General features: G+C 47.5%; 1 protein-coding gene across 2 annotated transcripts in view; it reads right to left on the bottom strand.

Moving 5' to 3' along the window:
- LOC147099711 (circularly permutated Ras protein 1-like) overlaps positions 1 to 25,691 on the bottom strand; it is a 166,732-nt gene extending 141,041 nt beyond the window's left edge. Inside the window, exons 1-6 of one of the 2 annotated variants that reach the window (XM_085969104.1) lie at positions 25,547 to 25,691; positions 22,628 to 22,764; positions 15,571 to 15,731; positions 15,114 to 15,482; positions 13,396 to 13,566; positions 495 to 581 (exon numbers count right to left, since the gene is read on the bottom strand). In XM_085969104.1, coding sequence (XP_085825230.1) covers positions 495 to 581; positions 13,396 to 13,566; positions 15,114 to 15,482; positions 15,571 to 15,685 — 742 coding nt within the window. In that variant the 5' untranslated portion in view covers positions 15,686 to 15,731; positions 22,628 to 22,764; positions 25,547 to 25,691. The remainder of the gene's footprint in view (positions 1 to 494; positions 582 to 13,395; positions 13,567 to 15,113; positions 15,483 to 15,570; positions 15,732 to 22,627; positions 22,765 to 25,546) is intronic. The other variant, XM_085969105.1, reaches the window with a different exon arrangement.
- Between the last annotated feature and the right edge of the window lie 309 nt (positions 25,692 to 26,000).

Genomic DNA, 26,000 nt, shown 5'->3' with positions numbered 1-26,000 from the left:
GAGAAATCAATGGGATGATTTTTAACTTCTGCCCAAATTGTTGCTGACGTTGGCAGAGCAGCAGAGTGTTGGGAGGCCCAAACATCTTCAGATTCAGGCCTCACTGAATGCTCAATCAGCCGTTCACCTCACCCCAGACGGCGGGAAATACTCTGGGGCCTTGGGGAGGTGAGCTGTTGGAGCAGGAATTGGGACGAGTTCCCCAGAGGCTGCAGTAGGGACAGGAGCAGCTTCTCAGGCTGCTCACTGCCCATGGAAGCAACCTTCTGCCCCCATTTACAACTGCCCTAAAAATTGCATCAGGTCTGCCGTGGGCTTCCCAAAAAAATTTCACTGTCGGCAGCTCGTTTCTCAAGCGAAAAATGGGGGATCGAAAGTTGAAAAATCCGCCAGCCCCCCCAAGGACGGGGGAATATTAATATTGCATCATGTGACTGTGCACTCTGGTCCCGTGACTATAGGATCAGTGACTCTTAATTAATTTTAATCTTTACCATTCTTGATGTCGACAAGCTTCCCCAAGTTCACCAACACCATGTTGACGTTCCCCTTTAACTCTTCCTTTTCATGTTTCAGAAATGCTGGGGAAAAAGAAAAGAAAGATGTTGATGATGCAGCAGCTCAGATAACACACCGCAGTGTGTAAGGAACCATCAACTCAAATCCTGGAGCCCAGTAAACACACCACAGTGTGTGAGGAAGCATCAACTCCAGTCCTGGAGCCCAGTAAACACACTGCAGTGTGTGAGGAACCATCAACTCCAATCCTGGAGCCCAGTAAACACACTGCAGTATGTGAGGAACCATCAACTCCAATCCTGGAACCCAGTAAACACACTGCAGTGTGTGAGGAAGCATCAACTCCAATCCTGGAGCCCAGTAAACACACTGCAGTATGTGAGGAACCATTAACTCCAATCCTGGAACCCAGTAAACACACTGCAGTATGTGAGGAACCATCAACTCCAATCCTGGAACCCAGTAAACACACTGCAGTGTGTGAGGAACCATCAACTCCAATCCTGGAGCCCAGTAAACACACTCACTTTCAGAAGAAACAAGTACAATAGTGAACTGGTAATGTTCTGGAACAGCCCACAGGTGGTGATTCAAATCACGATGGCAACTTGTAGAAGTGAATGCAATTCAACAGGTCAAATTGCTGTAAAAACACCATTAATTCACCGATGTCCTTTAGGAATGGGATCCCGTCACCTTACGGAGTCTAGTCTCTGATCCAAAGGTGAAGCAATCAGCAACAACTCAGCACATGAGGAAAAGAACGAGACATTTTCAGGTCAGGCCCACCAGAGGGGGTGTCACAGTAGCACGGGAAGGGGTGGGGGAGAGGGGCTCTCGCCAACAAGGACAAGTAGACCTCTTGCTGATCACTGCTCCATCCCTGTGATGAATCAATAGTCCTCCTTGTTGAATATCACTTGGTGGAAACATTGAAGGAAGCAAGAGCATCGAATGCTCTGGCTGGAGAGCTCCACTGCCTGCATGAGACAGGACTGAAGTGTTTGCAAACAACTTCAGCCATAACTGCCGAGTGCACAACGCTACTCAGCCTCCTCCCCAGGTCCCCACCATCATAAATACCAGAGTCTAGCCAATTTGATTTACTCCACTTGACATTTAGTGGCGTGAATCAAATTGGCTGGACTCTGGCATCGATGAGTGCACTGGACATTCCCCCGACTTTTCCCCGACCTCCTTAAATGTTTCTCATTCAAATATTTATCTACTTTCCATAACAAAGTGATTAGGGATTCTGCATCGACCCACTGTTTCTGGAAGTTTCATTCCATGTCCTAACAGCCCTTTGTGAAAAATGTATCTCTTAATCTCTCCTTTTGATTTGTGGATGATGTTTATTCCTTGCTAACTAAAAACTTATCATGCAGTGAAAACAGTTTTTCCTAAATACCTCATCGAAACCCTGATAGTTTTTAGATTTCCTTTTCACTTTCTCTGGTCCCACTCACAACTAAAGCCTCTCATCCCTGGCATAACCTTAATCAATTTTTTCTGTACCTGCTTCATAACATCCTTCTAAAGTAGAGCATACAAAGCTGGATTCTAATTATGACAGCCAATTCCTTGTGTAGGTTTAGCATTGGCCCAGAATTTCTTGCAGGTTTGAGCCATTGGACTGATGCATCTAATGTGTTGGGTTTGTTTTCACAAAAAAAGACCCAGGAAATTATGATCTAAGTGAGTTACGCCATTATCCACACCACACCATCATTTCCTGGGACTTTACACCACTCTGCCAATACTCTCACCAAACCATGCTAATTGATCATAGCTCCACTGCCAGGGTTGTCACTAAGTGAGGCACTGAGCACAATGGAACTGGACAGGTCCTTTCCACCATGGAGAGGGGAGAATCGACTGCCCGCATTAGATGCATCAGTCCAACCGATTAACCGGGAGATTGTCGCATCAACCGGGAGATTGCCGCTTCAACCGGGAGATGGCCCACATAAGAGATTAGCGTGCAAAATTAAGGCACATGGGATTGGGGGCAAGGTATTGACTTGGATAGAGAACTGGTTGGCGGACAGAAAGCAAAGAGTTGGAATAAACGTGTCGTTTTCCGAGTGGCAGGCAGTGACTAGTGGGGTACCGCAAGGATCGGTCCTAGGACCCCAGCTGTTCACAATATATATTAATGATCTGGACAAGGGAATTGGATGTAATATCTCCAAATTTGCAGACGACACAAAGCTGGGTGGGAGGGTAAGCTGTGAGGAGGATGTCGTGAAACTCCAGTACAATTTGGACAGGTTGGGTGATTGGGCAGAAACATGGCAAATGCACTATAATGTGGATAAATGTGAGGTTATCCACTTTGGTGGCAAAAACAGGAAGGCAGATTATTATTTGAATGGCAATAGATTGGGAGAAGGGGAAGTGCAAAGAGACCTGGGTGTTATTGTGCACCAGTCGCTGAAGGTAAGCATGCAGGTGCAGCAGGCGGTTAAGAAGGCAAATGGTATGTTGGCCTTCGTAGCAAGAGGGTTCGAGTACAAGAACAAGGATGTCTTGCTGCAGTTGTACAGGGCCTTGGTGAGACCACACCTTGAGTATTGTGTGCAGTTTTGGTCACCTTACCTGAGGAAGGACGTGCTTGCCATGGAGGGAGTGCAGCGAAGATTCACCAGGCTGATACCTGGGATGGCAGGAATGACATACGAGGAGAGATTGTGTCGATTGGGCTTATACTCACTGGAGTTTAGAAGATTGAGAGGGGTTCTCATCGAAACCTATAAAATTCTGTCAGGTCTGGACAGACTAGATGCAGAAAGGATGTTTCTGATGGCCGGGGAGTCCAGAACCAGGGGTCATAGTCGAAGGATAAGGGGTAAGCCATTTAGAACAGAAATGAGGAGGAATTTCTTCACCCAGAGAGTGGTGAACCTGTGGAATTCTCTGCCACAGAGGGCGGTGGAGGCCAGTTCATTAAATATATTCAAGAAAGAGTTGGATATGTTTCTTGAGGCTAAAGGGATCAAGGGATATGGGGAGAAGGCAGGGACAGGGTACTGAATTTGGATGATCAGCCATGATCTCATTGAATGGTGGAGCAGGCTCGAAGGGCCGAATGGCCTACTCCTGCTCCTATCTTTCTATGTTTCAACCGGGAGATGGCCACTTCAACCGGGAGATGGCCGCATTATCAAGATGCCCAAAAGAGTTTCTAAAGGGCATTGGAGGCTCCTGGAGTGGTAGCTAACAGTGCTGCCATAGATGCTTTGAACAGGACACTTCACAAGGCTTCCAAGGACCTGATTGACCACTGACTAGTAGCACCACAGAAACTGTGCGCAGCAACCAGGGCTGCAAGGAATGGGCGCAGATGTCGCTGCCTCTCTGGAGAATGGCAATGAACCCACTTTCATAAAACCCCCTTCACATGAGGGAACTTCAGATGTGGTCCGGCTCTACCTTGCTCCAACATCTGGGACAGCAGCTACCCTCAGACTAGACTCCCCTCAGGTCTCTCCAGCTCATGGGGAACCTTGCTGGCCTCCCAGCGCTTAACCTCACCTCACTCAGACCTCCTCATAGGATTAGGAACTCAAGTAAGTAAATTAACTGGGACAAAGGATAGACACTATAATGGAAATTAATTGAAGAAAGAGAATATATTTGGTTACCACTTCCTTTTTAAACTATAGATAGCTGGATCACATGGAGTTATGAGTCAATTTCTTTATACTTTCAACTTTTGGGAATTGGATGGTGGAAGGGGAAATGTAGCTTTCTGTCTAATGCAGGGCCTTGGCAGAAGTCTTGGAAAGTGAGGGACTTAGTGAGGGTGTGAATTGATTATATTTTGGTGAATCAACCTTTATTCATTGAACGTTCTGGGAAAGTTATCCTCTCCTTGCTCTGGTTTCTGACTCTCCTGTTCCACTTCCTCTCCATGCACACCTTCCTCATGTTGTGGAGGGCCTCAGAGACCTACTTGGTCTGTGCACCCTGAGTGAGTATTTATGTGTAGGGAATATATACCATCAATCTAGCCTCTTCCATGTTACACTCTGTCCAAAAAAAACTACAGGCCAGTCAGCCTAACGTTGGTGGTGGGGAATGTTCTAGAGGCAATAATCCAGGACAAAATTAATTGGCTCTTGCAAAAATATGGGTTAATAAATGAAAGCCAGCACAGATTTGTTAAAGGCAAATCATGTTTAACTAACCTGATTGAGTTCTTTAATGAAGTAACAGAGAGGGTTTACATAGGATATATGGCACAGAAACAGGCCATTCGGCCCAACCAGTCCATGCCGGCGTTTATGCTCCACTCGAGCCTCCTCCTGTCTTTCCTCATCTAAATCTATCAGCATAACCCTCTATTTCCTTCTCCCTCATATGCTTGTCCAGCCTCCCCTTAAATACATCTGTACTATTCGCTTCAACCACTCCCTGTGGTAGCGAGTTCCACATTCTCACCACTCTCTGGGTAAAGAAGTTTCTTCTGAATTCCCTATTGGATTTCTTGGTGACTATCTTATATTGATGGCCTCTAGTTATGCTCTTCCCCACAAGTGGAAACACTCTCTCTGTATCCACTCGATCAAAACCTTTCATAATTTTATAGACCTCTATTAGGTCACCCCTCAGCCTTCTTTTTACAAGAGAAAAGAGACCCAGCCTGTTCATCCTTTCCTGATATGTATACCCTCGCATTTCTGGTATCATCCTTGTAAATCTTCTCTGCACCCCCTCCAATGCTTCTATATCTTTTATAATATGGCGACCAGAAATGTACGCAGTACTCCAAGTGTGATCTAACCAAGGTTCGATACAGGTTTAGCATAACTTCCCTACTTTTCAATTCTGTCCCTCTAGAAATAAACCCTAGTACTTGGTTTGCTTTTTTTATGGCCTTGCTAACCTGAGTCACTACTTTTAGTGATTTGTGTATTTGTACTCTGAGATCCCTTTGTTCCTTCACCCCACCTAGACTCGCACCCTCCAAGTGATGTGACCTCCCTATTCTTCCTACCAAAATGTAATACCTCACATTTATCTGTGTTGAACGTCATTTGCCAATTATTTGCCCATTCTGCAAGTTTATTAATGTCCTCCTGTAATTTGTTGCAGTCCTTCTCAGTATTGACTATCCCCCCCAATTTGGTATCATCCGCAAATTTAGACATTGTGTTTTTGATTCCAAAGTCTAAATCGTTAATGTAAATTGTGAACAGCAGTGGTCCCAGCACTGATCCTTGTGGAACACTACTACCCACCTACTGCCACTGTGAATAGCTACCCTTTACTCCCACTCTCTGCTTTCTGTCTTGAAGCCAGCCAGCAATTCATTCTTGTAAAGTCCTCTGACTCTGCATTCTCTGACCTTGTTCATCAGTCTATTATGGGGTACCTTATCGAAGATCTTTTGAAAATCTAGATAAATTACATCTACTACATTACCATTGTCTTCTCTCTTTGTTGCCTCTTCAAAAATTCAATGAGGTTGGTCAAGCAAGACTTTCCCTTTTGAAATCCATGCTGACTATTCATTATTATACTTTTCATTTCTAGATGTTCTTTTATTCGCGCCTTTAGTGGGGATTCCATTATTTTTCCTAACACCAATGTTAAGCTGACTGATCTATAATTCCCTGGACATCTTCTATCCACCTTCTTAAATATCGGTATTACGTTAGCTATCCGCCAGTCCTCTGACACTACACCTTTTCTAACAAATTATTAAATATGCGTAGTAATGCCTCTGCTATCTCTTCTCTAGATTATTTTAAAATGCGTGGATGCAATCCATCCGGACCAGGGCTTATATCCTGAGTTTGATTAGTTTTTTTTAATATATCCCCTTTTTTATTTTAAATGCACTTATCTCATCTCATCATCCAATGTCATATTCACCTGTTCTATCTCCCTGGTAAATACCGAAGTGAAATAAAGATTTAATATTTCTGCCATCTTTCTATTGTTACTTGTGGTATTGTCCTGTCCATCCCTTAATGGCCCTTGATAAGGGCAATGCGATTGATGTTGTGTGTATTGCTATTCAAAAGGTGTTTGATAATGTATCACATAATTGACTTGTTATCAAAATTGAAGCTCATGGGATTAAAGGGGCAGTGGCAGCATGGATACAAAATTGGCTCAGGGACAGAAAGCAGAGAGTGGTGGTGAACGGTTGTTTTTCAGACTGGAGGAAGTATACAGTGATGTCCCTCAGGGGTCAGCATTAGGACCACTGCTCTTTTTGATATATATTAATGGCCTGGACTTGAGTATACAGGGCATCATTTCAAAGATTGCAGATGACACAAAACTCGGAAATGTAGTAAACAGCGAGGAGGAGAGTAACAGACTTCAGGAGGACAGAGACAGACTGGTGAAATGGGCAGACACATGGCAGATGAAGTTTAATGCAGGGAAGTGCAAATTGATGCATTTTGGTAGAAAGATTGAGGAAAAGCAATATAAACTAAATGGTACAATTTTAAAGGGGGTGTAGGAACAGAGAGATCTGGGGGTGTATCTACACAAATCTTTGAAGACGGCAGGACAAGTTGAGAAGGCTGTTAAAAAAGCACATGGGATCCTTGGCTTTATTAATAGAGGAATAGAGTACAAAGCAAGTAACTTATGCCGAACCTTTATAAAACACTGGTTAGGCCCCAGCTAGAGTATTGTGTTCAATTCTGGGAACCACACTTTAGGAAGGATGTCAAGGCCTTGGAGAGGGTGCAGTAGAGATTTACTGGAATGGTTCCAGGGATGGGGGACTTCAGTTATGTGGAGAGACTGGAAAAGCTGGGGTTGTTCTCCTTAGAGCAGAGAAGGTTAAGGGGAGATTTGATAGAGGTGTTCAAAATCATGAAGGGTTTTGATAGAGTAAATAAGGAGAAACTGTTTCAAGTGGCAGAAGAGTTGGTACCCAGAGGACAGAGATTTAAGTTAATTGGCAGTTGTTGCAACAACTCGCTGCGTTAAAAAAAATGTTTCCTCATGTCGCCTCTGGTTCTTTTGCCAATCACCTTAAATCTGTGTCCTCTGGTTACCGACCCTTCCGCCATTGGAAACAGTTTTTCCTTATTTACTCTATCCAAACCTTTCATGATTTTGAACACCTCTATAAGAACACAAGAACATAAGAATTAGGAGCAGGAGTAGACCATACAGCCCTTCGAGCCTGCTCCACCATTCAATATGATCATGGCTGATCATCGACCTCAACTCCACTTTCCCACCCAATCCCCATATCTCTCGATTCCCCTAGAACCCAAAAATCTATTGATCTCAGCCTTGAATATACTCAAAGACTCAGCGTCCACAACCCTTTTGGGGTGGGGAATTCCAAAGGTTCACAACCCTCTGAGTGAAGAAATTCCCCCTCATCTTGGTCTTAAATGGCCGACCCCTTATCCTGAGACTATGCCCCCTCGTTCTAGACTCTCCAGCCAGGGGAAACAGCCTCTCAGCATCTACCCTGTCAATCCCCCTCATGTGCTGCCTGAAAGGGCAGTGGAAACAGATGCAATAATAACTTTCAAAAGGGAATTGGATAAATACTTGAAGGGGAGAAATTTGCAGGGCTATGGGGAAAGAGCAGGAGAGTGGAACTAATTGGAGAGCTTTTTCAAAGAGCTGGCACAGACATGATGGGCCGAATGGCCTCCTTCTGTGCTGCATCATTCTATGATTATATGTCTGCATTCTACTGCTCTTCATGTCAAAACAAATGGATTGCCATTGATAAATCCAGGTGCAGAGTACAAAGCAGTACTTTCCTCCCTTTATTCGTACCTTTTGTCCTTCAACCACACTCTACCCGCGTGTCCACATTCCCCTTAATTCTATCTGTGTCATAAGTCTTTGATGTGGTACATTATCAAATATGTTTTGAAAATCCATGAGACATGTGATGCGCCATCAATTACTCAAAAGACTGAGGTTAAGCGAGTAACAACCAGGCTTTTATTAACTAAAGAATGAAGGTCTAGTCTTGAGTGGTCGACCCGTCCAGAATACTAAGGGACTGGGAGGTAGTCACTTATATACCTGGAATAGTGGGAGGAGTCAGCCGAGGCATGTCCAGACCTGTACCTAGTGGAATACACATACACATACAGACAGGTATAACAGTGGTTTACCATATTCACCCCTTGTTTAAAAATGAGTCCGGCGGGGTGAAGTGTATTTAAAAGTTCGTGTATTGGAGTCTCTCCGGAGGTCTTGTCTGCCGCTGTGATCGACGTGGCGACGGCAGGGGTGGTGGAGCTTCCGGCGTCGCGTCCCGTGTAGGCTGGGGCACTGGGGTGTAGTCCTCGTGGGTGACGGTCCAAGGCGAGCCGGCTGCTGGGGTTGGATATCGGGTCGTGGGGGGGGGGGGGCGGTGGTAATGGGTAGTGGGTTACAGCGGTCCCCGAGGGTGTCGTTGGGGGGGGGGGGTGGTAATGGGTAGTGGGTTACAGTGGTCCCCGAGGGTGCGAGATCTCGTATGGAGACTGTGTCCTCCCGCCCATCCGGGTACGCAATGTAAGCGTACTGGGGGTTGGCGTGGAGGAGGTCGACCCTCTCGACCAGGGGGTCCGTTTTATTGGTCCTCACGTGTCTTCTCAGTAGTACCGGCCCTGGGGACGTCAGCCATGGCGGTAACGCTGTCCCCGATGTGGACTTCCTTGGGAAGACAAACATTTTCTCGTGAGGGGTGGCATTGGTGGCAGTGCAGAGCAGTGACCGAATCGAGTGGAGCGCATCGGGGAGCACCTCCTGCCAGCGGGAGGCCGGAAGGCCCCTAGACTTTAAGGCTAGTAGGGCGGCCTTCCAAACTGTTGCATTCTCTCTTTCCACCTGTCCGTTCCCCCGGGGGTTGTAACTGGTGGTCCTGCTTGTGGCTATACCCCTAGCGAGCAGGTACTGGCGGAGTTCGTCGCTCATAAACGATGACCCCCGGTCGCTATGGATATAGCTGGGGAAACCGAACAGGGTGAAGAGGCTGTTCAGACATTTAATGACCGTGGCAGTGGTCATGTCCGGGCAGGGGATAGCGAACGGGAAACGGGAGTACTCATCAATGATGTTGAGGAAGTACACATTGCGGTCGGAGGAGGGGAGAGGCCCTTTAAAATCGACGCTCAGGCGTTCGAAAGGGCGAGTGGCTTTTATCAGGTGGGCTCTGTCTGGTCTATAAAAGTGCGGTTTGCACTCAGCGCAGACTTGGCAGTTCTTGGTCATGGTCCTGACCTCCTCAATGGAGTAAGGCAGGTTGCGGGCCTTGATGAAGTGGAAGAACCTGGTGACCCCCGGGTGGCAGAGGTCATTGTGGAGGGCCCTCAGCCTATCGATCTGCGCGCTGGCGCAGGTGCCACGTGATAATGAACCCCCAGGTGCCCTGAGCTTCCCAGGCCGGTACAAGATCTCATAATTGTAGGTGGAAAGTTCGATTCTCCACCTCAAGATCTTGTCATTTTTGATTTTGCCCCTCTGCTTGTTGTTGAACATAAAAGCAACTGAACGCTGGTCAGTGAGCAGGGTAACTCGTTTTCCGGCCAGGTAGTGCCTCCAATGACGCACAGCCTCCACAATAGCCTGGGCCTCCTTCTCAACCGCGGAGTGTCTGGTCTCCGGGCCCTGGAGGGTTCGTGAGAAGAATGCCACAGGTCTCCCCGCCTGATTAAGGGTGGCGGCCAGAGCGAAGTCGGACGCATCGCTTTCCACCTGGAAGGGGATGGATTCGTCCACTGCGTGCATGGTGGCTTTGGCAATGTCCTCCTTGATACGGTGGAAGGCCGAGCGGGCCTCTGCCATCAGGGGAAAAGAGGTGGATTTGATCAGCGGACGGGCTTTGTCTGCATAGTAGGGGACCCACTGGGCGTAGTAGGAAAAAAACCCTAGGCACCTCTTCAGAGCTTTTAGGCAGTGGGGGTTCCATAAGGGGACGCATCCGGTCCGGGTCGGGACCGATGACCCCGTGTTCCACAACACAGCCAAGGATGGCAAGGCGGTCTGTGCGGAATATGCACTTCTCCTTGTTATATGTCAGGTTCAGGAGTTGGGCGGTGCAGAGGAATTTCTCGAGGTTTGCGTCATGGTCCTGCAAGTCATGGCCGCAGATGGTCACATTGTCTAGGTAAGGGAAAGTGGCCTGCAGCGCGTTTTGATCAACCATCTCCCTTTGGAAGACGGAGACCCCGTTGGTAACGCCAAAGGGAACCCTAAGGAAGTGATAGAGGCGGCCGTTTGCCTCAAAAGCAGTATACTGGCGGTCTTCGGGGCGGATGGGGGGCTGGTGGTACGCTGATTTCAGGTCAATGGTCGAAAAGACGCGGTACTGCGCGATCTGGTTGACCATGTCAGCTATGCGGGGGAGTGGGTAGGCGTCCAGCAGGGTGTAGCGGTTTATTGTTTGGCTGTAGTCGATGACCAGGCGTTGTTTCTCGCCGGTCTTAATGACCACAACCTAGGCTCGCCAGGGGCTGGAGCTGCCCTCAATAATCCCCTCCTTCAAGAGCCGCTCCACTTCGGTTTTGATGAAAACCCTGTCCCCGGCACTGTGTCGCCTGCTCTTTGTGGCGATGGGCTTACAGTCGGGGGTGAGGTTAGCAAACAGTGGGGGGGGGTGGGACTCTGAGTGTGGAGAGGCTGCATCTGGTGCGCAGCAGGCAATTTGGAGGCTGCTGGCTGCGGACTGTGAGTGGGGGGAGGGGGCCACCGTACGCCATCGTAACGCTTTTGAGGTGGCACTGGAAATCCAACCCCAGTAGAACGGCAGCGCAAAGTTGGGGCAGGACCAGGAGTTTAAAATTATTGAACACAGTCCCGTCTACTACTAGTGTCACCACGCAGTAGCCGCCAATGTCCGCTGACTGGGACTCGGCGGCCATAGAAATCCGCTGGTGCGCAGGCAGGACTGGGAGAGAGCAACGCCACACCGTGTCGGGGTGGATGAAGCTCTCTGTGCTCCCGGAGTCAAAAAGGCAGTTTATTGCATGGCCGTTTACCTTAACGTCCATTTTGGACCGAGCTAGTTGGTGCGGTCTCGTTTGGTCCAGCGTAACAGAGGCCAGCGTAGGGGTCGGTGTGTCGCTGCGGGTATCAGATTGGGGGGGGGGGTTGGCGGCCTGCTGCGTCCCGGCTGGTATCCAAGATGGCGGCGTCCATGATTCCCATGTGGCTGGAGTCGTCCAAGATGGCTGCTGCTGCGGTGGTTCGCCCATGGCTGGGGAGGCCCAAGATGGCGGCCCGCACGGCCCACACGCGGCGCTGTTGGGGGCCCAAGATAGCGTCTCGCACGGCCCACACGCGGCGCTGCTGGCGTTCGGGGTGGCTTTGGCCTTGCAGACGCTAGCGTAGTGTCCCTTTATCCCGCAGCCCGAGCAGGTCGCATTCTTCGCCGGGCAGCGCACTCTGGGGTGTTTGGCCTGGCCACAGAAGTAGTATTTCTGGCCTTGGGATACTGCTGTCTGGCTTTGGGACACTGCTGCGGTGGTTGGGCCGTTGTTGGGCTGTGGCTGGGGTGGCACGGTGCTATGGGGCTGTCCTACCGTGTCCCAGGTTGTCGTTCCCCGCGGCGTCCACGGTGCAGAGTAGGCGGCATCCATGCCCCGGTAGGCTGCGTCCAGCGTTAGTGCGATTTCGGAGGCTTTGTCGAGGGTGAGGTCACTCTGCTCCAGCAGTCGCTGTCGGGTGTAGTTGGACCTGTGGCCCGCTACGAAGGCATCCCGGATCAGTTCCTCCGTGTACTTAGTGGGCGTTACCGCCTTACACCCACAGGCCCGGCCAAGCACGGACAGTGCTTGGAGGTATTCCTCAGTCGATTCCCCAGGTTGTTGCTTGCGACTCCCCAGGAGGTGCCTGGCGTAAACTTCGTTCACAGGGCGCGTGTACTGGGTCTTGAGGAGCTGGAGGGCGGCTGTGTACGAGGTCGCGTCCCGGATGACTGAGTACACTCGGTGGTTCACCTTGGAGATCAGGACAGACAGTTTGTTCGCATCCGTTACGACCGCAGTGGAGGCAGTCAGGAATACCTCGAAGCACATGAGCCAGTGAGCAAACTTGGTGGAAGCGTCCGCTTCCCGACTGTCCAGGTCCAGGCATGCTGGTGTGAGGATCTTCTCCATTATAAAAAATTTAGTTAATAAAATTGATGCGCCATCAATTACTCAAAAGACTGAGGTTAAGCGAGTAACAACCAGGCTTTTATTAACTAAAGAATGAAGGTCTAGTCTCAAGTGGTCGACCCGTCCAGAATACTAAGGGACTGGGAGGTAGTCACTTATATACCTGGAATAGTGGGAGGAGTCAGCCAAGGCATGTCCAGACCTGTACCTAGTGGAATACACATACACATACAGACAGGTATAACAGTGGTTTACCACAACATGTTCACTGTGTTTCTTCAAAAAATTGCTAAGAGTAGTCCAGCATGACTTGCGTTTTAGAAATCTGAGCCTACTGACTCAGATTAACTCATTTCTCCAAATGCTTTGACAGGGAGACAAATTGGTCCCTGTCGTGCCCAATTTTGGGGGGACCAATTTCAGCACAATGTCCCCCGTCTGATCCCACTGACAATTTCAAGTCGCTGATTTCTGAGTATTCAGATGCCTGATACTAGAGGCCATATTGAGCAAACACAAAGTCTACCCTTGCCGTTTCTCGGTGACTTTGCCATAGACTCAAGTGTTTCTGTGCATGTCACACATCCAACTGACCCCCTTCCTTCTGCTTAGAATGGAAACTTATCACCCAGATCGCTAGTTTGTGAAGTTGTCTGCATCTCTCAATAGTGCTGGCACATTTACTCGTTTGATTGAGTTTCTTGTCTTCCTGATACTTAAAAAACTTTGTTGTTACAACTCTCCTATTCCTACATTGAATGCCTCAATCATTAAATTCACTTACTTCTATCAGGCAAGGGAGGGGGCTGAGAGTCTGGAGGGGCCTGGGGCTGAAGGTGGGCTGTTGGCAATGCCTGATGTCTAGGCCCTCGAGTGGGGGACAAATCAACCAGTTCCAAATAATGAGGCACACGCTTCAAGTCCTTTGGCCTGGGTGGAAGTGGAGGGGGTTGGCCTGCAACAGATCAATAACACAATCAGCACAAAGATAAATATTACATGCATAGAATCTACAGCACAGACACAGGCCATTCTGCTCAACTGGCCTATGCCACTATTAATATAGGAGAGTGAGGCCATTCAGTCCACTTAGTTCATCCTATAATCCTCAACACTGTCTCTGTGCTTCCAGTGCCTGCCCCACAGAACACTCCAGGTATTAATCACTTTTGAATTCCTGCCTCAGTCCCGAGCTTGTCTTTTACTCAGTTATATTTATGCCCTTTTGTCCTGCAGTCCTGGCTTAATTTGAAAATGTGCTCCGCATTAACCTTTCGTGTTCACTTGCTGTCCTAATACCGCTAAGATGTGCTTTCATTTGCCTCTATTCAAGGCTAAAGGGGTGATTTTAACCCGCCCTGCCATTATAACCGTCTCTGAAAAATGACTGCCCCATTCCCATTCGATCCCCAGCCACCACCGCTTTAAATAGCTCCATAATCAGGGCCCAGGCCTCAGGCCCAAGGCGCCTGCGGACTCAGGCCACCCGGCTCCATGAAACATATCAGGGAGGAAGAGGTAACTGTGAATCTTATCTTTGTGGGGCTAGGGGGAGCAGCCTGTTATTCTGGGCCTCAGCCTCTGCTGCCCCAGGCTCCCTCCCACAGGATTCCACTGAAACCCTCACAACGTGCCCAAGTGATGGTGTGTCGCCTCTGGGCCTTGAGCCTCCCAAGCTTGGCCAGCCGGCACGACACCTGCCTCTTCCCCCGTTTTGGGCAGATGCCAGTGAGATCTAAATGAGGCCCAGGAGTTGAAATAGCATCGGGGTGGAGTGGGGGTGGAGTGAAGATTGTCTCTTATACCACCCCTGCCCGCCCAAAATCTGCTCCTCTCCCAGCTAAATCGCCCCAAAGAGCCTGAGCTTTGCTAAGCGGTCTCATTGCTCAGCCTCTCCCTGCAGCATTTCCAGGCTTCCAGTTGTTTCCACGGTGGAGAAGGTTCCAGCATGCTCCACACGGAGACTAAATAATTAACATTACCGATATATCCTTAAACAAGCAGCAGGACACGGGTCTCGCGGATATCAGGAATCAAGGCTGAAAGTCACGCATTGCGCACTCACACACACACTCACAGACACACACACACACAAATACACATTCACACACTCACTCACATACAGTGCCATCAGCCAGAACCAGGACACTGGGCAGAGTCAACAGGCGAACTGGATGCTCACAGGGGCAATGCCAGAGACAAGGAAAAAATGAGGAAAGGTAAAATGTAAACAATTGATCTTAAAAAGCACTGGGCAGTGAATGGAGCGAGTGGACACACTGCGCTCGCTGGGAGAGGGAAACCGTCATTCAAGAGAAAGCACCAAACAGACCCCGAGAGAGGTCCCGAGACCCTGAGACCAAGCCAGAGAGAGCCCGAGATCCCCAGAGAGCGAGGCCCCGAGACCGAGGATGCTCATGGCGAGGCGAAGAACACTGGTTATGAGGAAATAACAAGAACAGAAATGATTATTTGTAAAAATGTTATTTTGAAGGAGCTCACCGCGTGTGCTGTTGCCAAGGCGATGTCTGGGGGGCGGGTTGGCCGAGTGCTGCCCAGTCTGGGGGCCTGAGGCCCTCCTGTTGTCATAATAACTGCCGGAACCTTCTGCCACATCGTACAGTGGCTGCGCTGCTGTGGTGTCACCAGGACTGGGGGGACCGCTGAGCGGCTGGGCTTGGAGCAGAGTGCCCGAGCTAAAGCCGGGCCTATTGTCATAGACAGGGGCAACTTTCGGAGGGACAATAGCTGTTGCTGAGCTCCAATTGCCGTACACCGGGTCATAGAGAGGGCTGTTGACAGGCTTCCTTTCTTCAGACGCTAGGCCGCAGGCCTCCACCGGGTCGTAGACATGGGCCGCTGGACTTTCACCTGTCAACACAGTGAGGAAAGCGTTGGTTGTGGTCATGGTGAGTCATGTGGTACATTCGAAAAATAATCATTACTTACAGGCACTCACCAATAGTGGCTTTCCTCAGAGTCTCTGTTAGGTGAGTTTTGTAGAAACTAACTTGCTCTGTCTGGTTTGAGTTGGCTGGGCAACTGATGTAAATATGACTACTGGCAAACTCCATCTCGCTGACCCAGATTTAGACCTCACAACAGCTGACACAATCGAATCTGTAAAGTTAAATAACGATTTAGAAACAGTGACCATTTGATGTCTACGTCCACTCTTCTCATTCCCGTTAAGTCACCTCTTCACAGCCTAATGGTCCAATCCAGTGGCTTAAATCTACTTCAGGGAGGCTTTGCATATTGCACAAAACAGTATCTTCATTGAAAGAGAGATGGCTCAGTGGTTTAAAGCACAGCCACAGGAACGTAATGGCAGGAGTAAGCCTCTGCTGGGGGAGTCCAGAACAAGGGGACATAATCTTAAAATTAGAGATAGGTCGTTCAGGAGAAAAATCAGGAGTCACTTTTTCACACAAAGGGTAGTGAAAATCTGGAACTCTCTCCCAAAAAGCTGTGGATGCTGAGGGTCAATTCAAAATTTTCAAGACTGAGATCAATAGATTTTTGTTAGATAAGGGTATCAAGGGATATGGAGAAATGGCAGGTAAATGGAGTTGAGGTACAGATCAGGCATGATCAAATAGAATGGCAAACAGCTAGAGGTGCTGAATGCCCTACTCCTGTTCCTATGTAAACACCTCGATGAGATCACCCCTCAACCTTCTAAACTCAAGGGAATACAAGCCAAAGTTCTGCAACCTATCTTCATAATTGAACCCTTTAAGCCCCAGTATCATCCCGGTGAATCTGCGGTGTACCACCTCCAAGGTTCCTCCTGAGGTGCGGAGCACAGAACTGAACGTAGTTACTCCAGATGGGATCTGACCAAGGCTCTAGAGCTGAAGCATCACTTCCTCCCCTTTGTATTCCAGCCCCCGCGATAAAGGCCAACATTCCATCAGACTTTTTGATTATTTTGTGTACCCATGTATGTTTTAGTGACTTGTGTACATGGACACCCAAGTCCCTTTGCTCCTTCACAGTTCCCAGTCTCTCGTCAAAATTTGACTTCTCTTTCCTGGATCCAAAGTGGATGACCTCACAGTTCCCCATATTGAACTCCATCTGCCACAGTTTTGTCCACTCACTTAATCTGTCAATGTCGTTTTGTAACTTCCTGCTCCCATCTACACAACTTGCTGTCCCTCCTAATTTAGTGTCATCTGTAAACTTAAATATACGGCTCTCTGTTCCTTCACCCATAGATAAATATGGTGAAAAGCTGAGGCCCCAGAACAGATCCCTGGGGAACACCACTTGTCACATCCCACCAATCAGAGAAAGTTCCCTCTATCCCTATGGTGTGTCTCCTATCTCCCAAACAATTGCCAACTAAGAAACTGCACCAGTCATAAGAACATAAGAATTAGGAGCAGGAGTAGGCCATATGGCTGGCCCTCCGTGCCTGCTCTGCTATTCATCAAGATCATGGCTGATCATCTACCTCAGCTCCACTTTCCCGCCCGATCCCTATATCCCTTGATTCCCCTAGATCCAAAAATCTATCTAGCTCAGCCTTGAATATACTCAACAACTGAGTATCCACAGCCCTTTGGGGTAAAGAATTCCAAAGATTCACAACCCTCTGAGTGATGAAATTCCTCATCTCAGTCTTAAATGGCCGACCCCTTATCCTGAGATGATACCTCCTCGTTCTAGACTCTCCAGCCAAGGGAAACAACCTTTCAACACCTAACCTGTCAATCCCCCTCAGAATCTTATATGTTTCAATGAGATCACCTCATTCTTCTAAACTCGAGTATAGGCCCAATCTACTCAATCTCCTCTCATAGGACAACCTTCTCATCCCAGGACAACCTTCTCATCCCAGGGACCAATCTAGTGAACCTTTGTTGCACCATGTCTAAGGCATGTATGTCCTTTCTCAGATAAGGAGACCAGAACTGTGCCCAGTACTCCAGGTGTGGTCTCACCAAAGCCCTGTACAATTGTAGCAAGACTTCCTTACTCTTGTACTCCAATCATGCTAGCTTTCTGTGTTTCCTGTACGAGGACACCCAAATCTCTCTGAACACCAACATTTAATAGTTTCTCACCATTTAAAAAATATTCTGTTTTTCTATTTTTCCCACCAAAGTGAATAATTTCACATTATACTCCATCTGCCACCTTACTGCCCACTCACTTAGTCTATCTATATCCCTTTGCAGGCTCTTTGTGTTCTCATCACAGCTTACTGTCCCACCTAGCTTTGTATCATCAGCAAACTTGGATACATTGCACTCGGTCCCTTCATCTAAGTCATTATCATAGAATCATACAGTGCAATTGGAGGCCATTCAGCCCATCGTGCCTGTGCTGGCTCTTTGAAAAAGCTGTCCAATTAGCCCCAACCCCCAGCCCTTTTCCCATAGCCCTGCAAATGTTTCCTTTTCCAGTATGTAGACTATTTTCATCATAAAGGCTTGGTATATTCCCAGTTCGTTCCCGGTCTGCTGGGTTAGCTGCATTCAGCTTGGGCCAGGGTAGGAGTGCAACAATCAGCCGATGTGTTTGTGGAGACTCCAGCCAAGTCTGTAACCTCATGGCCCGGCATATCCCTCACTCTACCATTACCATCAAGCCAGAGGACAAACCCTGTTTCAATAAGGAGTGTAGAAGAGCATGCTAGGAGCAGCACCAGGCGTACCTAAAAATGAGGTGCCAGCCTGGGGAAGCTGCAACACAGGACTACATGTATGCTAAAACGCAAAATCAGCAGGCTATAGACAGAGCTAAGCAATCCCACAATCAACGGATCAGATCAAAGGTCTGCAGTCCTGCCACATCCAGCCATTAAACAACTAACGGGAGGAGGAGGCTCCATGAATATCCCCATCCTCAATGATGGTGGAGCCCAGCACGTGAGTGCAAAAGACAAGGCTGAAGCGTTTGCAACCCATATCGGCCTACCCCGAGGTCCCCACCATCACAGAAGCCAGTCTTCAGCCTTTCAGTGACTTTTGCTGTGTATGTGTCGACATCAGGCATAGACAGGATCAGTAAGGAAATGGAACAAAGGCAAGTAAATGGAGTTGAGGTACAGATCACCCATGATCTCACTGAATGGCAGAACAGGCTTGAAGGGCTGAATAGACTACTTCTGTTCCTATGTGAGGCTTTGATGCTCCTTTGTTGAATAGTCACCGAGTGTTCACTGTCTTGGCTCACTTGTGAAGAATCGTACACAGAGGGCAGTCAGTGCCTGTGTAATCGTACACAGAGGGCAGCCAGTGCATCTGTAATTGTACCGTTCAAGAATCAGAAATTTAAGCAAGGGGAAAAAAATTGCATCAAATTTAAACATGCAATTCTAGAAATTGAGTCTATATCCACGAGAAAGAAATTGCAGCAGTGGGCAGATCGATTAATGCAGGGTATTCCTGCAGGAAGATTAAGAACATAGGAAATAAGAGCAGGAGCAGGCCATTCAGCTCCTCGAGCCTGCTCCGCCATTTAATAAGATTATGGCTGATCCAATTTTGGCCTCAACTCCACTTTCCTACCTGCTCTCCATAACCTTTGACTCCCCTATTGCTCAAAAATCTGTCTATCTCAGCCTTGAATATATTCAATGACTCAGCTTCCACAGCTCTCTGGAGTAGAGAATTCCAAAGATTCATGACCCTCAGAAGAAATTCCTCCTCATCTCCCTCTTAAATGGACGGCCCCTTATTCTGAGACTAACATAGAAACATAGAAGATAGGAGCAGGAGTAGGCCATTCGGCCCCTCGAGCCTGCTCCGCCATTCAATGAGATCATGACTGATCATCGAAATTCAGTACCCTGTTCCTGCCTTCTCTCCATATCCCTTGATCCCTTTAGCCTTAAGAAATATATCCAACTCCTTCTTGAATATATTTAATGAATTGGCCTCTACTGCCTTCTTTGGTAGAGAATTCCACAGGTTCACCACTCTCTGGGTGAAGAAATTCCTCCTCATCTCTGTCCTAAATGGCTTACCCCTTATCGTTAGACTGTGACCCCTGGTTCTGGACTCCCCGACCATCGGAAACATCCTTGCTGCATCTAGTCTGTCCAGTCCTGTCAGAATTTTATAAGTTTCGATGAGATCCCCTCTCATTCATCTAAACTCCAGCAAGTACAAGCCCAATCGACCCAATCTCTCCTCATACGTCATTCCTGCCATCCCAGGTATCAGCCTGGTGAATCTTCGCTGCACTCCTTCCATGGCAAGAACATCCTTCCTCAGATAAGGTGACCAAAACTGCACACAATACTCAAGATGTGGTCTCACCAAGGCCCTGTACAACTGGAGCAAGACATCCTTGTTCCTGTACTCAAATCCTCTCGCTACGAAGGCCAACATACCATTTGCCTTCTTAATCACCTGCTGCACCTGCATGCTTACCTTCAGCGACTGGTGCACCAGGACGCCCAGGTCTCGTTGCACTTCCCCTTCTCCCAATCTATTGCCATTCCTGTTTTTGACACCAAAGTGGATTTATCCACATTATACTGCATCTGCCATGCATCTGCCCAATCACCCAACCTGTCCAAATCATACTGGAGTTTCTCAGCATCCTCCTCACAGCACACACGCCCACCCAGCTTTATGTCGTCTGCATTCTAGATTCCCCCATGAGGGGAAACATCCTCTCAGCACCTACCCGGTCAAGCCCCCTTAGAATCTTAAATGTTTCAATAAGATCATGAATACAGGGTTATTCCTGCAGGAAGATTAATGCAGGGTTATTCCTGCAGGAAGATTAATGCAGGGAGTATTTGTTGATGACTTTTAGTGAGCCCCATGAACTGTTGTTCAATCCTCGCGCCTTGGTTTCGATGGGAGGTTTTGGGAAGCCCGGGAGCCTGTGCACATGAAGTTAACTTTAAATGGCAGTCAAAATCTCATCAAAAGTGGCTCATTAAATATTATAAGCAGCAACCTGCCCCTCTAGAGGGGGTTATGCTCACACATGAAAACGCGTCCCAGTTAAACCCGGACATCTGCACGTTGGAACCCGCCTCCGGACGCACTGACATTTTCGCCAATTTTAACAACCATTCCAGACTCTCAACTATGTGCGCTTTACTATTAAAATTCCACCGTGCCTCTGTTCCTCACCTTAGAATCATAGAATGGTTACAGCTCGGAAGGAGGCCATTCAGCCTGTCAAGCCCGTGTCGGCTCTCTGCAAGATCACTTCAGCTAGTCCCACACCCCCTGCCCTTTCCCCGTAACCCTGCAAATTTCTTTCCTTCAGATACTTATCCGACTCCCTTTTGAAAGCCGTAATTGAGTCTGCCTCCACCACCCTTTCAGGCAGTGCATTCCAGATCATAACCACTTGCTGCATAAAAAAAACATTTTCTTACGTCGCCTTTGGTTCTTTAGCCAATCACCTTAAATCTGTGTCCTCTGGTTCTCGACCCTTCTGCCAATGGGAACAGTTTCTCTCTATCTACTCTGTCCAGACCCCTCATGATTTTGAACACCTCTATCAAATCTCCTCTCGACCCTCTCTGCTCCAAGGAGAACAACCCCAGTTTCTCCCGTCTATCCATGTAACTGAAGTCCCTCATTCCTGGAATCATTCTCGTAAATCTTTTCTGCACCCTCTCTAAGGCCTCCACATCCTTCCTAAAGTGTGGTGCCCAGAATTGGACACAATACTCCAGTTGGGGCCGAACCAGTGTTTTATACAGGTTCATCATAATTTCCACACTTTTGCACTCTATACCTCTATTCCTGAAGCCCAGGATCCCTTAAGCCTTTTTAACTGCTTTCTCAACCTGCCCTGCCACCTTCAATGATTTGTGCACACATACCCCCAGGTCTCTCAGTTCGTGCACCCCCTACAGGATTGTACCATTTAATTTATATGTCCTCTCCTCATTCTTTCTAGTAGCCATTCTTTACATGCAAGTGTTGACAAGCGATTAGAGTATGAATAGCATCACAATTGAACTGGCTGACGTTAGCTAACACTGCACAGGTCAAAGACAGAACTTGGCACTTCCTGTTATCATTCAGTTCTGTATCTGGGAGTGAATACCAATATTCCCTTTAAGCTGCGTGGCCGCCCAACCGATGCGCCGGCTTTTAAATAGAAAAACTGCGCCCGGCGGAATTTTGAATGGGCTATGCAGCCTGTTAAAGGTACCACACAACCCAAAGAATTACAGGGAACAATATCTCAAGCTCATTCTGGAACAATATCTCAAGCTCATTCTGTCTCAGTACCTCAAAACAATGGAACTCCTCAACTCCCCTGTTCAACCCTTACCTCGACAATCTACAGGCTTCCAACATACTGACTTACCTAATCTCTTTTATTCCTTTCAGCCTTGCTACCTCCAGCACTTTGAGCCCTTCACCTGGACATCTGGTGCAAGGACATAAAAAATAGGAGCAGGAGTCAGCCATACGGCCCCTCGAGCCTGCTCCGTCATTCAAGAAGATCATGGCTGATCTTCGACCTCATCTCCACTTTCCTGTCCAATCCCCATATCCCTTGATTCTCCTAGAGTACAAAAATCTATCACTCACAACCTTGAATATACTCAACGACTGAGCATCCACAGCACTATGGGGTAGAGAGTTCCAAAGGTGAGCATATAAAAAAAAATTCTGATGGAACAAGTCACGTAGAGTAGGGTTACCCAAAAACATGCCAGTCTGTAGCCTAAGAATGAGGTGTAGCATTGTGTAGGTAGTAGAGGGTGAAGCACCAGACAATAATGTAAACAAATTAGATCTTGATTATAAACAAAACTGTAAAGTAACCATTTCAACACTGAACACTTTGCTATCCAGTGCACGAACTATTAATGGGCAGCAACTTTAATGAAAAGTGCTTTGCAAACCTAAACCTTTATATGTGAAAGGAAGAGCCAGAAAGCTACAGATTATTGTGTGTATAATTATGTCCTGCACAAGTGCTGGAATTGTACATTTAAACGCTGCAATGCACTGTGTATAAATACATTTTTAAAACAGTTTACCAAATTTGTTTTCCTGAAGATACTACACCTTTAAGGAGTTGGTTGGATTTCTTCAAAGTTGAACTTTAGGATCCACATCTTGCTGAACCTGTTATACATGTCAGACGTTACCATGACAACCAGGTTTCTAAGCAATTAGCAAACCAAAAGTAATCACCCAGGGTGCTGAAATCAGAAGGGAATCTATTAAATTATATGGTATCAGATAGTTACTCTCTGATTATTTCTGGAACAAAGTACTGGAGCACCATAATTACAGATTTTTACAATAAATTCGCAGCATGTGGCAGCCCATTCAGTTTAAACAGAATCACAACCATCTATCAAGTCTGAAACGCAAGCATGATGTGGGCAGTTGCCTCCACATCAGAAGACAACAAAATAAATGGAACAAATGTGTGTGTGTGTTTTACAATTAGACAATCAGTGGTGTCTTGTTCACATTTTTTAAATAATCTGAGCGGAGATAAAATCAGACACACTGAAAGTGGAAAAAAAATACCTTTAAACACATAGCCTTAACTCCTCACAAAGCAACAACAACAACAACTTGTATTTATATAGCACCTTTAATACAGTAAAATGACCCAAGGCACTTCACAGGAGCGTTTTCAAACAAAATTTGACACCGAGCCACATGAGATCTTAGGGCAGATGACCAATAGCTTGGTCAAAGTTGTAAGGAGCGTCTTAAAAGAGGAGAGAGAGCTGGAGAGGTTTAGGGAGGGAATTCCAGAGCCTAGGGCCTCAGCAGCTGAAGGCACAGCCACCAATGGTTGAGTGATTAAAATCGGGGATGCACAAGAGGCCAGAATTGGAGGAGCGCAGAGATAACGCAGTTGCCAGGGAGAGGGTTGGAGTTGGTGGCTAGGGAACAGAGTTTGTGGCAGGGACTGAAGACAATGACTTCAGTCTTCCCAATATTTAGTTGGAGGAAATTTCTGCTCATCTAGTAGGGCTGGAGGAGGTTACAGAGATAGGGAGGGACGAGACTCTGGAGGGATTGGAAAACAAGGATGAGAATTTTGAAATCAAGGCATTGCTTAATCGGGAGCCAATGTAGGTCAGTAGGCACAGGGGTGATGGGTGAACGGGACTTGGTGAGAGTTAGGACACGGACAGCAGAGTTTTGGATGCCCTCAGGTTTATGGATGGTGGAAGATGGGAGGCCAGGAGTGCGTTGGAATAGTCGAGTCTGGAGGTAACAAAGGCATGGAGGAGGATTTCAGCAGCAGATGAGCTGAGGCAGAGGCGGAGTCGGGCGATGTTACAAAGGTGGTCTTGGTGATGGCGCGAACTCGAAGTAAAATATGACACCATGGTTCCAAACAGTCTGGTTCAGCCTCACACAGTTGCCAGGGAGAGGGATGGAGTCGGTGGCTAGAGAATGAAGTTGGCGGGGACCGGAAACAATGACTTCGGTCTTCCCAATATTTAGTTGAAGGACATTTCTGCTCATCCAGAACTGGATGTCGGTCGGACAAGCAATGTGACAATTTAAAGACAACAAGCTGATGTATTAACTGGATGAGGCAGAAATGTTGTTCATTTTCAGTCATTTTGCCAGAGTTTTTATGTTTGCCTTCACATCCAATCCTGATTCTGTCCTCATGCAATTTGCAGCAGAGGGCACTGGATAGAAATCAGGAACAGCAACCCTGACTCCAGGTATTGATTGTAGCAGCTAGATCATCCAACTTCACAAAGAGCGGTGATGGAAACGCGACCCTTCTCTTTGTCACCCAGCTGAATTAATTACATTATCTGCCAGTTTCAGCCTGAAGAAGTAATTTTGCCAGTTTCATATCCATTGCAAACCTTCAGATCTTCCAGTTTACAGCATGAGGCAATGCCACAAACACAATATTGGCAGTCTGACATTTCGCCTATGAAATGGGAGCTATTGTCTCAGTGTGTGTTAGCTCTATTCTTTAAACAGTCACCAGTGACCTTTCTCAACTAACAAAGACAACTTGAATTTATAGAATGTTTTTAATGTAGAACAATGTCCCAAGGCATTTCACATGAGCGTAATAGACAAAAATGGACACAAAGCCAAAGAAGCAGATTTTAGGAGGGGCGACCTAAAGCTTGGTCAAAGAGGTGAGTTTTAACAAGGGTCTTGAAGGAGGAGAGGGAGGTGGAGAGGTTTATGGAGGGAATTCAGAGCGAGGGGTCTAGATAACTGAAGGCATGACTGCCAATGGTGGGGTGAAGAGGGCGGAGTAAGGGGAACTAGAGTTCTGTGGGTTGTAGGACTGGGGGAGGTTAGAGAGATAAGGGAGGGTGAGACCATGGAGGGATTTAAACACAATATTGAGAATCTTAAATTGGAGTCATTGGGAAATCAGGAGCCAATGCAGGTCAACAAGGACAGGGGTGATAGGGGAGCGGGAGCCAGTGCCGCACTCTGCTGCACCGTGTTGTGCCGCACCGTGTCGCACCGCAACCGTGTTGTGCCAGGAGCTGGTGATCAAGGTTAGACACTGGAGAAATGCCACTCAACCTGGAAACCTCCACAATGACTGAATGAATATAACTGGTGGTGGAGGCAGACTCAATCGTGACTTTCAAAAGGGAGTTGGATAAGTATCTGAAGGAAATACATTTACAGGGCTCTGGGGAAAGGGGGGCAGTGGGACTAGTTGAAGTGCTCTTGCAGAGAGCGGGCCGAATAGCCTCCTTCCGTGCTGTAACCATTCTCGGATTCTAACTGCGGTTATTGGTCTTTACATTATAACATTAACCTGCTCTAGGTTACAGCCCATTACAGAAATGTAATTAGAAGGATGATCCTTAAACACGTAATATTAAAAATGTTATATTGTGGCTGGATAGAAATTCGATTACATCCTTATTCCACTTCCTGCCAAATAATCAGAATTGAACTCAACACGGCCTGAAACCCAGAGAGTTTGTCTGCTGTTTGCTGGGAGTTTGTACTTACTGTTTGTAAACCGAAACGGAAAGAATTTGGGCGAGTTTGGAGAGAATGTCTCAGTCGGGAACCCACAGGCCTGTCGTACACCAGCAGTCGTTCCGGCTCTTCTTCGAGTTTCGTTTTCCTGGCTGGTGGGAGGATCTGAAACTTGGCACCTGTCCAGGTGAGACACACCTGGTGCCCAGGTAGACCTCTAGGCTGCCCCCTGCCCGACAGGCGCAGGACTGCAACACACGCGCATTGTTTCACGGCTTTAAACACGAGAAGGTTTTGTGGAGTTATTGTCCGCTTTTGTTACTTGGTATTTGAGGCAGAGACGAGTCTAGGACTTCAAGGCATTTGGTTGTGGCTGTTGAAATTCAGCCAGGCTGATAGATACAAGGATTCCGCCTATATCGAGTCATGGGTGAGGGTTCAGGCGTGACACCATTGTTAGAATCTTGCTCTTAAAGAAAGATAA

The sequence above is a fragment of the Somniosus microcephalus genome, chromosome 28 (assembly GCF_052327205.1).
Source record: "Somniosus microcephalus isolate GS21.2 chromosome 28, FLI_Smic_1.0, whole genome shotgun sequence".
In the NCBI taxonomy this organism is placed as follows: domain Eukaryota; kingdom Metazoa; phylum Chordata; class Chondrichthyes; order Squaliformes; family Somniosidae; genus Somniosus; species Somniosus microcephalus.
The sequence above is the reverse complement of the archived record's forward strand: the minus strand, read 5'-3'. Positions and strand labels throughout refer to the sequence as shown.